Source organism: Oratosquilla oratoria, chromosome 26 (assembly GCF_046742065.1).
Source record: "Oratosquilla oratoria isolate Oo_2021 chromosome 26, ASM4674206v1, whole genome shotgun sequence".
Lineage (NCBI taxonomy): Eukaryota > Metazoa > Arthropoda > Malacostraca > Stomatopoda > Squillidae > Oratosquilla > Oratosquilla oratoria.
Window position 1 is genome coordinate 55,452,948 of NC_134802.1, and position 15,074 is coordinate 55,468,021.

Below are 15,074 nucleotides of genomic sequence, written 5' to 3' on the forward strand. Positions count from 1 at the left end.
TATAGGCACGCATCACCTTATGCACAAGTACCAACCTTTCCGTGACACCAATCATTATATTGTAACTGTCCACATTCATTAAAGCCTAGAAGATATTTTTGTGAGCTACTCTGCTCATGTTACATAACATTATGTACTTCTAACATGCACTGAGAGAATGTAATTTTTCTTCTCCGTCAAGTTTTTGTATGAGACGTGTACAAGGTATGCCTGCATTGCCTGGGACAGGGCGAGATTCTTCATCGATACAACCAACCCCATCACTTCGTGATTTATAGTAGAAATTGTTCTAACAGTAGCGTGCCTTTTATTTCACCGTTTGTTTTTTTGTAGATTCCTGCCCCTGAACTATCAGATTTTCTGGGTTCTTCCCGAGGAAAATCAAAGGTCAATTCTTATGATTAATTGTACATTTATGAGGCTGCTATTACAAACAACATTAGTAAAATTATAACTAGAATGCAATATGATTCACTGTAAGAGGGGTCGATCCAGTCTATATAGGGAACAGTTTTTACCATCATTCACCTTTCCGCATTTCTCAAGGAGAGATTAAATTTTCAAGACACTCTTGCTCAGAATCAATGCTCATTTCTCATGGAATTCTTAATTAAAGAGATATGTCACTCATTCAACACACACGATCTTCACTAATGATAATACGTCTACCATATATATGATACTAAAAAGAACTAACGTCAAGTTTTGTGATTCAATATGTGTTCGGAACAGAAGTGATTCTTAAAATTACACGGTTTCAAACAAGTTGTTTACGATATCAGAATCGTTGACGTAAAGTTGTTGTGATGTATGTATGAAAGGAGAATATAGTTTAAGATCAGAAATGACTAGTACTGTCGACTTGTATAAAACTTTATGCAAGAAGCATGAAATAGATAGACAGGATGAAGTAGAAGAAGCTCTTAGCAAGTGAGTCAGACTGAATAATATAAGCTCATATATAGGTACCCCCACAAAATTTTCAAAAAAAAATTAACCTTTATATTATTGTTGCATATGAAAGACAACTTTATTAGAAACAAAATGCTTTTTAAATTTTTGAAATAGCTTGAAAAATAAGGGAGATACGATTTTTTGAATTATTTTCTTAGCCCGCATTTTTGGCTCGACTTTACCATAACAAAGTGTTAGAATTAAGGGTGGTAATTTGTAAAGATTTCGGTAAAGAAATACACATTAACTCTAAACCACTGGTCCAATTTTATCAAAATTCGGAATACTTGGGTTTTATGGATCAACAAATCACATGAGCATGTCAAAAACAAAGTGAGACATCTCCATCATACCATATTTGCCTTTTCATGGCAACCATGAAGCTGTCGCTAAACGCCGACCGAAGTCGACCGACGCCGACCAAAACCACACAATCACGGTTTTTGCTCAAATGCATAATTTATATATAAAAAATAGCACATGGTTGCATTATTTGACCTATTTTCTTTAAAATGGATAATTTCCACGTAAAATGATCGAAGAGAAGTTACGTTTTTATCCTCTGAAAAATTATCAGCCGGCAACCAACGCCGACGAAACCCAAACAATGACGTTGGTTGCCGGTTGATAATTTTGTAGAGGATAAAAACGTAACTTCTCTTCGATCATTCTACATGGAAATCACACATTTTAAAGAAAATAGGTCAAATAATGCAACCATATGCTATTTTTTATATATAAATTATGCATTTGAGCAAAAACCGTCATTGTGTGTTTTTGGTCGTCAATGGTAATAGTAAACAAAATCGAACGCGAACTGGACGCATCAGATTCATGGGTGATATAGCTAAATTCCGGGGCTTTTAGCTCAAACACGCAAAAGTCAATTTTCTTAAGCTTCTCAATTCTGGGAGAAAATAGGTTGAAAAACTTGTTTATGTAACTTAAAATTATGTTTAGACATTCTTTACCTTAATATTTTTACTCGGAAAACTATGTTGCCGAGTTTGAAAACCAAATTTCCGTTTAAGTCGCTGAAAAATTGTTTCTATTTCAAGAATTAGCCTTACACTTGCAAAACAACAAGGTAATTTGAATATCTTGCGCATGCGCAAAGCGCGGGAAGCATTCAAATTGAACTAAACAAAAAATAGTGGGCCGCAACATTTGGCCATGAAAACAACACAAGATCGACAGTGGCGCCGCGCGCGGATTCCGGGTACCTATCATATAAACTAAAGTTATTAGATTTACTATCATTTAGTAATTATTATTATAAGAATCACCTAAACTGAGATCTAATTTTTTATGGGGACTGGTTTAATTCTATTCACCCGATATTTGTTAAGTAATATCTTGCTGTTTGAAATGCTACTTATATGACAATAATTGCTAAAATGATAGATTATTCTTTGTAGATCATCAGAATTGTCACCCCAAACTTTGTCTTTGACAGGGTGACATTTTTCAGGTGGGCTATCCTGAGGTTACAGATATATTTAGGTGGGCTATGGTTAGATTTGTTAGGTTAGGTTAAATTAGGGTTAGGTCCATTCTAATTTTCTATTCACTGTGGTCTGGGGTGGTAATTCTTCAGTTGTTGGTTGGGGTGATAATTCTTTAGGTAGTTATCCTGGAGTGATTCTTCGGGTGAACATTCTAGGGTGACAGTTCTCCAGGTAATATTTTTTCTTTATATATTTTCTTTGTAACCCATTTACAGGTGGGTTATTTTATTAATATTGGTGGCGCCTTTTTAATTGCAAACAAATATACCCAAGATATAGGGTCCATATTAAAATAAGTTGTATGGTGATAGGCTGTTTGAGAACAGGCTGTCCATAATCATAATGTTAGGTTGGGTAAGCTTTAAATGTCATTTTGCTCTGTAACATGAATACATGAAATTGGACACATCTGAAAGGGTCATCACAGATCAGTTTGTTCTAATTCATAAAATAGATTATGTGTAGGCTGTATGTAGACAGCTAATAAAGATAATGCCAGTACAGTTGGCTACAACCAGCCCTCTCAGAATGACTGCATCGCAGATAACTGTCTAGGATGCAACACTTACTATACAGCATATTATGGAAGACAGTATTGTACACAATCACATATCCCAACAGCACAATTTACACCCTAGAGGATTTGTGGGAAAATCCTGTTCCAGCCATGGCATTTATGAGGGAGATGGATCTGCCCGGTCAGACAGTTAAGTTTAGGGAACGACGACAACAACAACAACAATCAGGCCTCATATTTGACCCCAGTTGTACTGAAGACAGATGAGCTGTGTGGAAGTACAGCCAGTTCTTAGAACCTTATCATGGAGGGATTATAACCAGGGGTGCATTGCTATTGGTACTTACTGGATTACTGCTCCGGCACCTCTGCAAATGGGTTGTGGCTCTTCTTTTCTTTATTTACTTGATAATTATATTTATTTTAGGATAATAAGTGAATGCAAATATGAAATACTTAATCATTGTGTAACATACAGTATATGATAGGGATCACAAGCTTTTACCAGGACCTTCACAAGCTTTAATCAGGTCCTCCAGAGCTCTGACACCCACAAAATTGGCACTGTGCCCTTGTTTATAACCTAACTTAACCTCTTCTTAGGGATCAAAAACAGGTAATTGTAAAGAGTGATCCTGCTAGATGGACCTGTCTTCTAAACCTGCGAGAACCCTCACCTTCATGTGGAGGTGCAACCCTGAGGGGTTGACACTTGGTCTTTATCAACTTTGACTATATGTCCTCTACCCTTCCTCTTGATTGGGTATTGACTTCATAAGTTTTATGCAGTCAATTTGTTAAGGACTTTATTGACACCCCCAATGGAGCAAAGCTATGCGGCATTATTTTATAATTGGAGACTAATTTCCACTCAAGAAGAATGCTTATTACTTTCAATGTGTGCTATCTTTCCTTTCTGCTGCTGTACCTAAATCTCTCATGAACTATATTCACAACTTCAGCTCTGGCACAATGTTGTCCTCAAGGAGAGAGGTGCTTGTTATTGACAGTGAAATACAATATGAAATACAATACTCCACTTTTCCCTATAAGAAGAGCTGATAACTGGCATCTGCAACCATCTTCCTGCTGTTTCTTTACCAATGGATTGTAATAATTGGAGGGGACTAGTTACTGGTTGTCAGGTCTCCATATGTAAAAAGATGGAGGAATCACAGTTGGTATTAGTAGAGAGCTTAAAAAAATGGGTAACAGGAAATTGACCACCTTGCACAATCTGTTGTTGGCCTTATGAATAGAGTGAATGATAATGATTAACAATTACTGGAAATTTATGCTTGTGTGTTACATTTATGTATGTCATATGTTATTTTTCTGGGGCTCCTTGATTTTTTTTACTTGTATGTAGGTACATATAAGGGAGTGGCTGTATTTTTTCGTAATAAAATAGATTGACCCTTTTTAATATGTTTTTTTTTCCAGCTAATGACTATCTTTATTTCTGTTGCAGAGGTTCAGTTCTGGATCTTTCAGGTTGTTCTCTCTCCATGGGAACATGTGCAGTTCTAGGAAAGGTTTTGCAATCAACAGACTCAATAAGCAAGGTGAATGTTTACTTTCTTTGATGCTATTTAGAATATATGTATATATGTACTGAAAGCTCTTTCCTCCCTTATAAAGAGGGTGACAAAGTCCAAACACACATACATCATACATGTGTACATGCATACCAAAGAACCTTCTCTCCCATAGAAGGAGTGCTCAGCCAGACAGTGTAGGGAACAACAACAATACCCATCAAAACCCATTCATCAGTCCTCCCTCTGTAGCACTCTGGATAAAGGATGATCCCTGTTCTCCATAGGGGCTATTGGAGGAAAGGCTTGATTAGATTACTTCAAACATAATAAGAACCCGAGAAGCTTGAATCTCTGTTCTCCACCATATACAGTGCCTCCACAGTAAAGGCCAACATACATACATACATATACCAAGGCTTTTTCCCCCTTACAAGGGGGGTAGCCAAAAAGAAAAGGCATAAAATCATTCCCACCCATTCCATCCCTGAATACACCCCACACCCCTCCACCCTCCCTCTTATCTTAGCACCTCCTGAAAGACGGGTCATCCCTGCACCTTGTCCACTGCCCTGGGTCAGAAGCAGTGTCACAAGACACAGCACATCCACAGCAAGGCCGCTTCATTAAATCGGCGACCCCCCCTCTCTGTCCCCCCATTGCATAAAAGGAGAGGACGGGGAGAAATCCCTTCGGGCTGCGTCAAATTTTGCTCACACATACTACCTCACCCCCCATCCACCCGCCCATTCCACCTCATGCAATCACAACATCATCCATATACAACCATTCTCCATTCATCCCTGTCTTCTGTCCTCTCCAGTCCTTCCTCAACAGACATTCCCTTCTTCCCCAAAGCCCCCTTCACCCCATCCATCCACCTCATCCTAGGACGTCCCCTCATGTTCACTCCCTCCACATCTGCCTTCCACACCTCTTTTACTAGTCTTTCTTCACTCATTCTTTCCATGTGTCCAAACCATCCTAATATTCTTTCATCAACCCTATCTCCCAGCTCCTTTTCCACCCCTGTTCTCCTCCTCACCTCCTCATTTCTCACTCTATCTAGCCTAGTAAAGGCCAACACTTATCATAAATAAATAAAACCCAACCCAGCACCTCAAGGATGAATGATCATCCTTTCCCCCCACCACTCTGTTTGGGTCAAAAACAAACCAATGAGGTATAATCCTTCTTTGGGAGGATCTGACAGCAGGAGCTGGTTTACCCCCACTGCTTCACCATATGATGATCACCTTCATTCACTCCAAATATTTATGTAGTAAATGAGAGAAAACATCTTTTTAAGCCATGATTCTAGTTTGAGATTCAAACTATCTTTACATGTGTATGCATGTATTTTGTCAGTTTTTGTATTTGAATAGTGTTTAGGTTTTGCCATCGTAAATCCATATAGAAATATGTGAAAAGACCCCTTTCCCCTTTTAAGGTATGTGTGTCTGAGTCAAAGTATATACCCTTCCTATGCCCATTTCATATGTATCCAAAAACCCATTCAGTGTCCATCCCATCTTAACTCATCATGGATGAAAAGTCATCCCTGTCACCTGCCCAGTGCTTGGGTCAAAGCAGTTCAGCAAGACCCAATGCATCTATAGCAAGGTCCAACAGTTAAAGCTGATTCATCTCCATCACTTCATTTTATGGCAACCTCCCACCCCAGTCACTTCAAAAATGCAGAACAGAGAAGAAAAGATCTTTGGGTTGCATTATTTTGTCATCCCACTCTCCACTCACATCTGTTTCTTGTCCTCTCCTTTCTCTGATCAACATACATTCATCTTGTATCCAATGCCTCATACACCCCACCCATCTACCTCATTCTTTGTCATCCTCCATAATGATTAGGAGGAGTTAGGCTGGAATTGTAGTAATAGAGTATGTTTAAAGGAGGATTTGGTGTTATGCTTATAAAAGATATTGATAAATAGAAACTGCATGTTCAGTCTTCACTCTTGATAGAAAAAATCTTTTTCATCTCCATTTGAAAACCCAGGTTAGTTTTGAGGATTGTTTGGTCGAGGAAGACCATTTGAAGGCTTTGCTTTTGGGGATGTGTGGTAACTCATCTGTCACAACTCTTTCGCTGAAGGGCAACAACATTCATGGGCAAAGTGCTCTGGCAGTGGCAAAAATGATAAAATGTAACAAGGGAGTTGTAAGGTAAGTTATAATCAATAAGGTGATACCTACCCAGAAAGAGTGAATAAATATGTTGCTGAAATGGTCCTGTATCCCACTAATTGAATGCTGGCATAATGTAAAATGTAAATAAGATTCTGTGAAATTATTTTTTCTTGCATGATTGTTGCATTCTCTTATTCCCAGATTGACCCTTGAGTGGAATAACTTTGGAACAAATAAGGAAACTTTTTCAAGTGTGTGTGAATCTCTTGCAACAAATTCGTCACTGGAATATGTGGACCTCAGGAGTAATCAACTTGGCATAGACTGCACACACATTCTTTGTAAAGCCCTTGTTAGGAATAACAGTCTTGTTTCAGTTGGTGAGGAACTAAGTTCTAGTATGTGTTGAAGTTTATATTTAGATGTTTTATTTTACTTTTGGATATTTTCTTCAAAATAAACTTTTACCTTAATTGTTGTCTTGAGTTTACTATGTGGAACACTTACTTGTGAGGTGAGGTAGTTGTCTTACTAGTAGCATGTAACTCAGTACTACTTGCCACATGTTCGGATTGTCGGCAACTAAACCAATTCCTCCACTGGTTAACCACCAGTGAGGTGGGTGTGTTGGGCACCCAGATGGAAGAAAAAGAAAACCATTAAAAGGGCAGATTAACTCTTAGAATTAATGGCTATCCTGTTATTGGTCACAAACCCAAGTGTTCGCTGTGTGTGGCATTCATGTAGGTCCTTGAAATGGGGGAGTTTTGGAGGTTGAGTGATGTTTTAGTACTGTACTGTGGTTTAACTAGGGTAACACTCCCCACCCCACCCCACCCCTGGAATAGCAACACACCTCTTTGGTTCTTTATTTAGACCAAGACAGGTTGCCTCTCTTGGTTCAGAGAAGCAAATTGCCTTGGCTACCTGACTTGCATCTTTGGGTTAGGCATGCCCTGAGTCAAGCAGCTACCACCTGGGCCAACACCACTCAGTCCATGGCTGTCTCCCACTAGTGCCAAGGTAATGGGTGCTTATACTCTCCCACAACATCAGGGACTAATGGGCTAATATGTATACCCAAATCCTAGTCTCCTTGCGTTGGGGTTAGTGGTGGGTAGAGTCATGGGAGGGCGAATCTTAGACACATGTATATATTATCCATGAGTGGCACTTATGCCAGGGGTGGGCTTGCAACATACCTGTCAGAATCACCAAGCTCAGAGTGTTGCAAATGAGGCACAAACATGTCAAGTCAGGCCTTGGGTAAACCTCTGCCAACTACAATGTTGTGCATCATAATTGAGTTTTATTTTCTCTTTGAGCAAATGGTGTTATTCTTTCTCAGTAAAGAAAATATTAAATATTTGATATGGAAAATTGCCAGTTACCTCCCAGAATGACAGTGTATATATATATATATGTATGTATGTATATGTATGTATATATATATATATATATATATATATATATATATATATATATATATATATATATATATATTTATATATATATATGTATATATATTTATTTATATATATATATATATATTTACAATAGTATTTTGAATTTATAGTTTTTAATCAGTTTCATAGATAATTTTTTTCTCCCAAGACCTTCGCTGGAATTCCATAGGAGCAATTGGAGGAAAGGCTTTACTAGATTGCCTCAAGCATAACAAGAACCTGAGAAGCTTGAATCTCACGGGTAATGGTGTCCCAAATGATATCATAGCAGCTATTGGTGAGTGTGATTCATAAGTATTAGCAGTTGCCATTCTTATTCCTTTTAGATTATTCCCTTCTTTATAGATTTTATTGTGATTGATGCCAGATGTCTCCATTCAACTACAGGTTGGGACCTAAATTTAAATGTCACTGAATTAAGACCAATTTACTCCAGGGCCGACCTTTTAGCTATAGATGTATGGATGTATGTGTCATTATATATATATAAAAAATGAATGAAATAAAGTTACATTTTTGCATTAGTATGTTCATTGGTGTAATTAATTAAATTGATTCTTAGGGGTTGACAGTACACTTTTTTTCAGAGTACCAGTTGGCTCAGAATTCTAGAACAAATGCATTAACTGGAGAATATGTAAACAGAACTGAGCTTTTAAAGACCGAACTTCAAGAAAGGGAACTTGTCTCCAGTATGAAGATCAAACAGTTAGAAGAATCTCTTGTAAACACAGATCTTACATTGAACAAGGCTTTACGGTATGTTGAGAGTAGCCCTGTGTATTATTTTTTTTATTTCATTATGATGGTCAACTTTAACTGTATTTACTTTTCCTTTTCACAAGAGAGCTGACAACCACTGACTGGTCTCCTTCTATAATTATAAACCAGTGACAGATAAACATTTCCATACTAATACAAAAAGAACAGTTATAGAAGAGACCTGGAAAACACAGCTTTCTCCACAGAGTGGTGAATGTATGGAACATACTAGATGAAACAATAATGTGTGCAAAAACAGTACAAGAATTTAAGAGCAAATTAGAAATGGCGAGATACAGAGACGGGACACCACGAGTGTAGCTCCTCTTCCCAGAAGATACAACTGGTTAAATACAAAACAAGTATCAGTTCAACATATCTTCCCAGGGAGATCTACAGGAGGGGTTGAGGACCATTGCCTGCCACTGAGGGGCTGTGGGTTTTTATTAAATGAAACTTGAGGTCACTCCCTGTGCATGTAAACAGTACCAGCACAGAATTGGCAAGGTAACAGACTTGAGTTGGTCTAGATTCATCCACCACACTAAAGACACAGATGACATCATACTTCACTACTTTACATTGTTCCCTTCAAAACAACAACACAAAATCTTTTGTGACTTATTGGCTGATCTGGTCAGCATTCTGGGAACTATGGGTTTCCTGTAGGAGACAACCAGGGCAATAAACTGGTTGATTGGAATTCAGTCTATTTACAAAAGGCTTTTTCCACCTTACCAGGGAGGTAGCCAAGTCAAAAGGCATATACCTACTCCCACCCATTTCATTCCCACCACCCTTACTCCACTCTCGTCTCAGCTCCTCTAGGATGACGGGTTATCCCTGTATCCTACCCACTGTCCTGGGTCAGAAGTAATGTATCAGGACACAGCACATCCACAACAAGTCCGCTTCACTTTATCGGCAACTCCCTCTCTGTCCCCTCATGCATAAAAAGAGAAGATGGGGAGAAATCTCTTCAGGCTGCGTCAAAATATCCTTCACACATAACCACTCCCTAACCCCGCACCTCCGTCCACCCCCTCTACCTTGCATCACAGTATCATCTATACACAGCCATTCTCCACTCAACCCTATCTCTTGCCTTCTCTCTTCCTTACTCAACAGACACTCCCCTCTTGCTCAAATCCCTTTTCACCCCATCCATCCATTTCATCCTTGATCATCCCCTCAAACTCATTTCCTACCCCTCTGCCTTCCACACCTCTTTTACTAATATTTCTTCACTCATTCTTTTTATGTTGAAACCATCTTGGCACTCTTTCATCAGCCCAATCTGCCATCTCCTTTTCCACCCCCCCACTCTCCTCCTCACCTCGTTGTTTCTCACTCTATCCAACCTTGTAGCTCCTACCATACTTCTCAGACGTGTCATCTCAAACACATTCATACTTTTCTTCTTTGCTTCTCTCAAATTCTACGTCTCTGCCCCATACAGTACATACATACATACATACATGTACCAAGGCTTTTTCCCCCTTACAAGGGGGGTAGCCAAAAAGAAAAAGAAAAAGGCTTACAGTGCTATCAGGAAAATCATCCCTTCATATAATCTCATCTTTGCATCCATTCTCAAAATACCTATTTCTCATTACACTTTTTAGTCCTCTCAATCTACAATTTACTTCCACCTCCACTCCTTCCTTTCATGCCACACGAGACCCCAAATACCTAAAGCTATCCATTTCCTCTAGTCTCTCTCCTTTTAGATTTCCAGTTTGCTGCCGTCCTCGCCCCTTGTACATCTCATCAACTTACTTTTACCCACATTTACCTTCAACTTTCTTTTATCACATACCCTCCCAAGCTCCTTCACCAACTCCCTCCCCTCTCTGACCCTTCCACAAGCTCAGTGTCATCAGCAAATTACTGGGAAAGTGAAGAGGTGCAGTATTTGCATATTTTAAACAGAAAGTGGTGAAAGGTATTTGTGATGGGACTGAGGATGCTTCTGTCCCACACCATAGCTCTGTGGTTTGTAGGTGTGAGGTGATTAGATGGAAAATATATAAAGGTGCTGTTTGCAGGAGTTAGAAATTTGTATTTTATAAATTCTAAAGAGTAATAATTCATATTATCAATATATGCAATACCTGTCATACATACATACATATACCAAAGCTTTTTCCCCCCTTACAAGGGAGGTAGCCAAAAAGAAAAAGGCATAAAATCACCCATTCCATCCCTAAATAAACTCCACTCCCCACAACCCTCCCTCCCATCTTAGCACCTCCTGGATGACAATACCTATCATGAATTACATAAAATATATCTAGGCCTGATGTGATTTTTGGTGGGAGTTTTAATGATGTGTTGTGATGTATCTTTCTAGGGACTCTGCATTTCATGCTGGGGAGCTTGAGGAAGAACTTAGATCCAAAGTTCTTGAAGTGGAATCTCTTGAAGCCAAGTTAGAATTGGTGAAGTCTGCTCTGAATGTGAGCCAGGAACGAGTGTCATCCTTAGAGCAGAGGACCAGCTCTCTTCAGCAGGACCTGAAGAAGGCAAAGGAAGAGACTATGCGACAGAGCAGAAGTGCCCAGGAGGTGCAGATCACACAATGTTGGGGTGATTTATGGTCTTTATGGGTGGGGTGACTAAGGAGGAGATGGATGGAGGGATAGGATAAAAGGGACATTTGGAAAGAGGGGAATGTCTGTTGAGGAAGGATGGGAGAGGACAGAAGATAGGGGTGAACGGAGAATGATTGTGTATAGAAAATGCTATGATGCATTAGGGAGATGCAGCCCAAAGGGATTTCTCCCCATCTTCTCCATTTCTGCATAAGGGGATGAAGAGGGAGGGTCACTGATTTATTGAAGTGGCACTGTTGTGGATGTGCTATGTCTTGCGACACTGTTTCTGACACAGGGCAGTGGGCGAGATGCAGGGATGACCCATCATCCAGGAGGTGCCAAGATAAGAGGGAGGGAAGAGGGTGGAGGGGAGTGGAGTATGTTAGGGATGAAATGGGTGGGAGTGGCTTTTATGCCTTTGTTTTTTGGCTACCTCCCTTATAAGGGGGAAAAAGCCTTTGGTATATGTATGTATGCTTAATTATACCTCTTATAGCCTTAGGTCATGTTTACTTATAGAATTATATGTCTGATTTAGGACTAAGGCAGCTAGTGGCGGAGTTTAAGAGGATACATGGAAGGAGGAAGTTGAGATAAATGTGGGCAAAAGTAATGGGGTCAGATGCTCATGGGGAGAGAGTGGCAGTGAGATGGTTTAGGATGAATAAAGACTAGCAAAAAAGTGGAAGGCAGAGGTGGATGAAGTGAACTAAAGTGGAAGACCAAAAATGGGATGGATGGATGGATGGGGTGAAGGGGGCATCGGATAAAAGTGGAATATTTCTTGAGCAGTGTGGGGGGAGGTTGAGAGATAGGTATGAATGGAGAGTCGTTGTGAATGGAGAGTCGTTGTGAATGGATGATAATTGATGCAGCCTGAAGGGACTTTTTCTTGTCTATGCTGTGATTTCGGGAGTGGATGAGGGGGAGGGTCACCATGTAATGTGGAAAACAAATGGGTATTGGATTGGGGAATGGTGGGTGCACCTTGACTGGTAACCTCCCATATAAAAGGAAAGGGCCTTTTGTTAAAAGTACGTATGTATGATCTTTTTGTAATGTATATGGGGTGAAAGATTGAAGAAGTGTGTGTATATATATATATATATATATGTTGAGACATTCTGACAGGTTGACATAAGTGGAGTAGAAAACACAGGAGTCTTAGTCTGAGTTTATTCCTGACTAAGACTCCTGTATTTCCTACTCCACTTACATCATATATATATGTATATATATATATATATATATATATATAATATATATATATATACATATATATATATATATATATATATATATATATATGGCAGGTTGACATAAGTGGAGTAGGAAACAACACAGGAGTCTTAATCTATGTTTATTCTTGACTAAGACTCCTGTATTTCCTACTCCACTTATGTACATACATAGATATATATATATATATATATATATATATATATATATGTACATACATATGTATATGTATATATATATATGTATATATACATATACATACATACATACATACATACATATACCAAGGCTTTTTCCCCCTTCCAAGGGAGGTAGCCAAAAAGGGAAAGGCATAAAAACACTCCCACCCATTTCATCCCCAAATACACACCACACCCTTCCCACCCTCCCTCTCATCTGAGCACCTCCTGGATGACGGGTCATCCCTGCACCCTGTCCACCGCCCTGGGTCAGAAGCAGTGTCGCAAGACACAGCACATCCACAGCAAGGCCGCTTCATTTAATCGGCGACCCCCCCTCTCCGTCCCCCCTTGCATATAAGGAGAGGACGGGGAGAAATCCCTTTGGGCTGCGTCAAAATTTACTCACACATACTACCCCACCCCCACCCCCACCCCCCCGCCCATTCCTCCTCATGCAATCACAGCATCATCCATATACAACCATTCTCCACTCACCTCTGTCTTCCGTCCTCTCCCTTCCTTCCTCAACAGACATTCCCCTCTTCCCCAAAGCCCCCTTCACCCCATCCATCCACCTCATCCTAGGACGTCCCCTCATGTTCACTCCCTCCACATCTGCCTTCCATACCTCTTTTACTAATCTTTCTTCACTCATTCTTTCCATGTGTCCAAACCATCCTAATATTCTTTCATCAACCCTATCTCCCAAATCCTTTTTCACCCCTGTTCTCCTCCTCACCTCCTCATTTCTCACTCTATCCAGCCTAGTAACCCCCACCATACTTCTCAGACACCTCATCTCAAACACATTCAAACTCCTTCTCTCTTCTTCTCTTATGTTCCACTTTTCTGCCCCATACAGTGCTGTTGGCACAATCACTCCTTCATACAGTCTCCTCTTCGCATCCATTCCCAAATGTCTATTCCTCATTACACTCTTTAATCCACCAAGGCATTTACTCGCTTCTCTCAATCTACATTCTACCTCCACCTTCACTCCACCTTTTCCTGCTACACTTGCACCCAAGTATCTAAAACTATCCACTTCCTCCAGTCGCTCTCCCTTAATGTTCACTTCCAGTCTACTGCCACTTTCACCCCTTGTACATCTCATCACCTTACTTTTACCCACATTTATCTTTAGCTTTCTTCTATCACATACTCTCCCAAACTCTGCCACCAGCTTCCTCAATCCCTCCTCTGACCCTGCCACAAGCGCAGTGTCGTCCGCAAACAACAGCTGGCTCACCTCCCACTTTTCTCCATTTTCTTTAACCATCTCCAATCCCTGACCCACTACCCTAGCATTCACCTCTCGCACCACCCCATCCATGTATAAGTTGAACAGCCAGGGCGACATAACGCATCCTTGACGAAGTCCCACCTTTACTTCAAACCACTCACTCTCTCCATTTCTAATCCTGACACAAGCTCTACTACTCTCATAAAAACTCTTGACAGCTCCCAAAAGCTTTCCTCCTATCCCATAAATCTGCATAACCTCCCACAGTGCCTTTCTGTCTACCCTATCATAAGCCTTTTCCAGATCCATAAAAGCCCAAAAAACATCCTTCCCCTTTCCTATAGCTTTCTCACATATCTGTCTTACCACAAATATCTGATCTACACAACCTCTACCTGTCCTAAAACCACACTGTTCCTCACCAATTACTCCTTCTGTTCCTCTCCTAATCCTCTCAATTAAGATCCTCCCATAAGCCTTCCCTACTACACTTAACAGGCTAATCCCTCTGAAACTACTACATTCACACTTGTCCCCTTTTCCCTTTTAAAGAGGAACTATACAGGCACTTCTCCAGTCCTCCGGTACTCTACCCTCTCTCCAGCAAACATTAAATAACCTCACCAACCAGTCCACCATCACTGAACCTTCCTTTTTCAGACATTCTGCATGGCATCCATCCAGACCAGGTGCCTTACCTGCTTTCATCATCTTTACAACTGCCTTCACCTCATCCTTCCTTATTTCTCCTCCATTCTCTTCACTCATCACTCTCATTTTCTTCGCATTTCCCACTGCAGCTATCTTTCCTTCCCTATCCTCCTTCACATTTAGCAACTCCCTAAAATATTCTGCCCATCTTCCCCTTACTGCCATCTCTTCCATTATCATCTCTCCATCTGTACCTTTTACCTTTTCTT

General features: G+C 40.1%; 1 protein-coding gene across 2 annotated transcripts in view; it reads left to right on the top strand.

Annotated features, from left to right (window-relative positions):
• Nucleotides 1-15,074, top strand: part of LOC143039609 (leucine-rich repeat-containing protein 45-like) — a 38,203-nt gene continuing 23,129 nt past the window's right edge. Inside the window, exons 1-7 of one of the 2 annotated variants that reach the window (XM_076209867.1) lie at nt 1-277; nt 4,451-4,544; nt 6,535-6,701; nt 6,867-7,045; nt 8,280-8,408; nt 8,719-8,890; nt 11,247-11,460. In XM_076209867.1, coding sequence (XP_076065982.1) covers nt 4,488-4,544; nt 6,535-6,701; nt 6,867-7,045; nt 8,280-8,408; nt 8,719-8,890; nt 11,247-11,460 — 918 coding nt within the window. In that variant the 5' untranslated portion in view covers nt 1-277; nt 4,451-4,487. Of the gene's footprint in view, nt 278-765; nt 931-4,450; nt 4,545-6,534; nt 6,702-6,866; nt 7,046-8,279; nt 8,409-8,718; nt 8,891-11,246; nt 11,461-15,074 lie in introns of those variants that run through there. The other variant, XM_076209866.1, reaches the window with a different exon arrangement.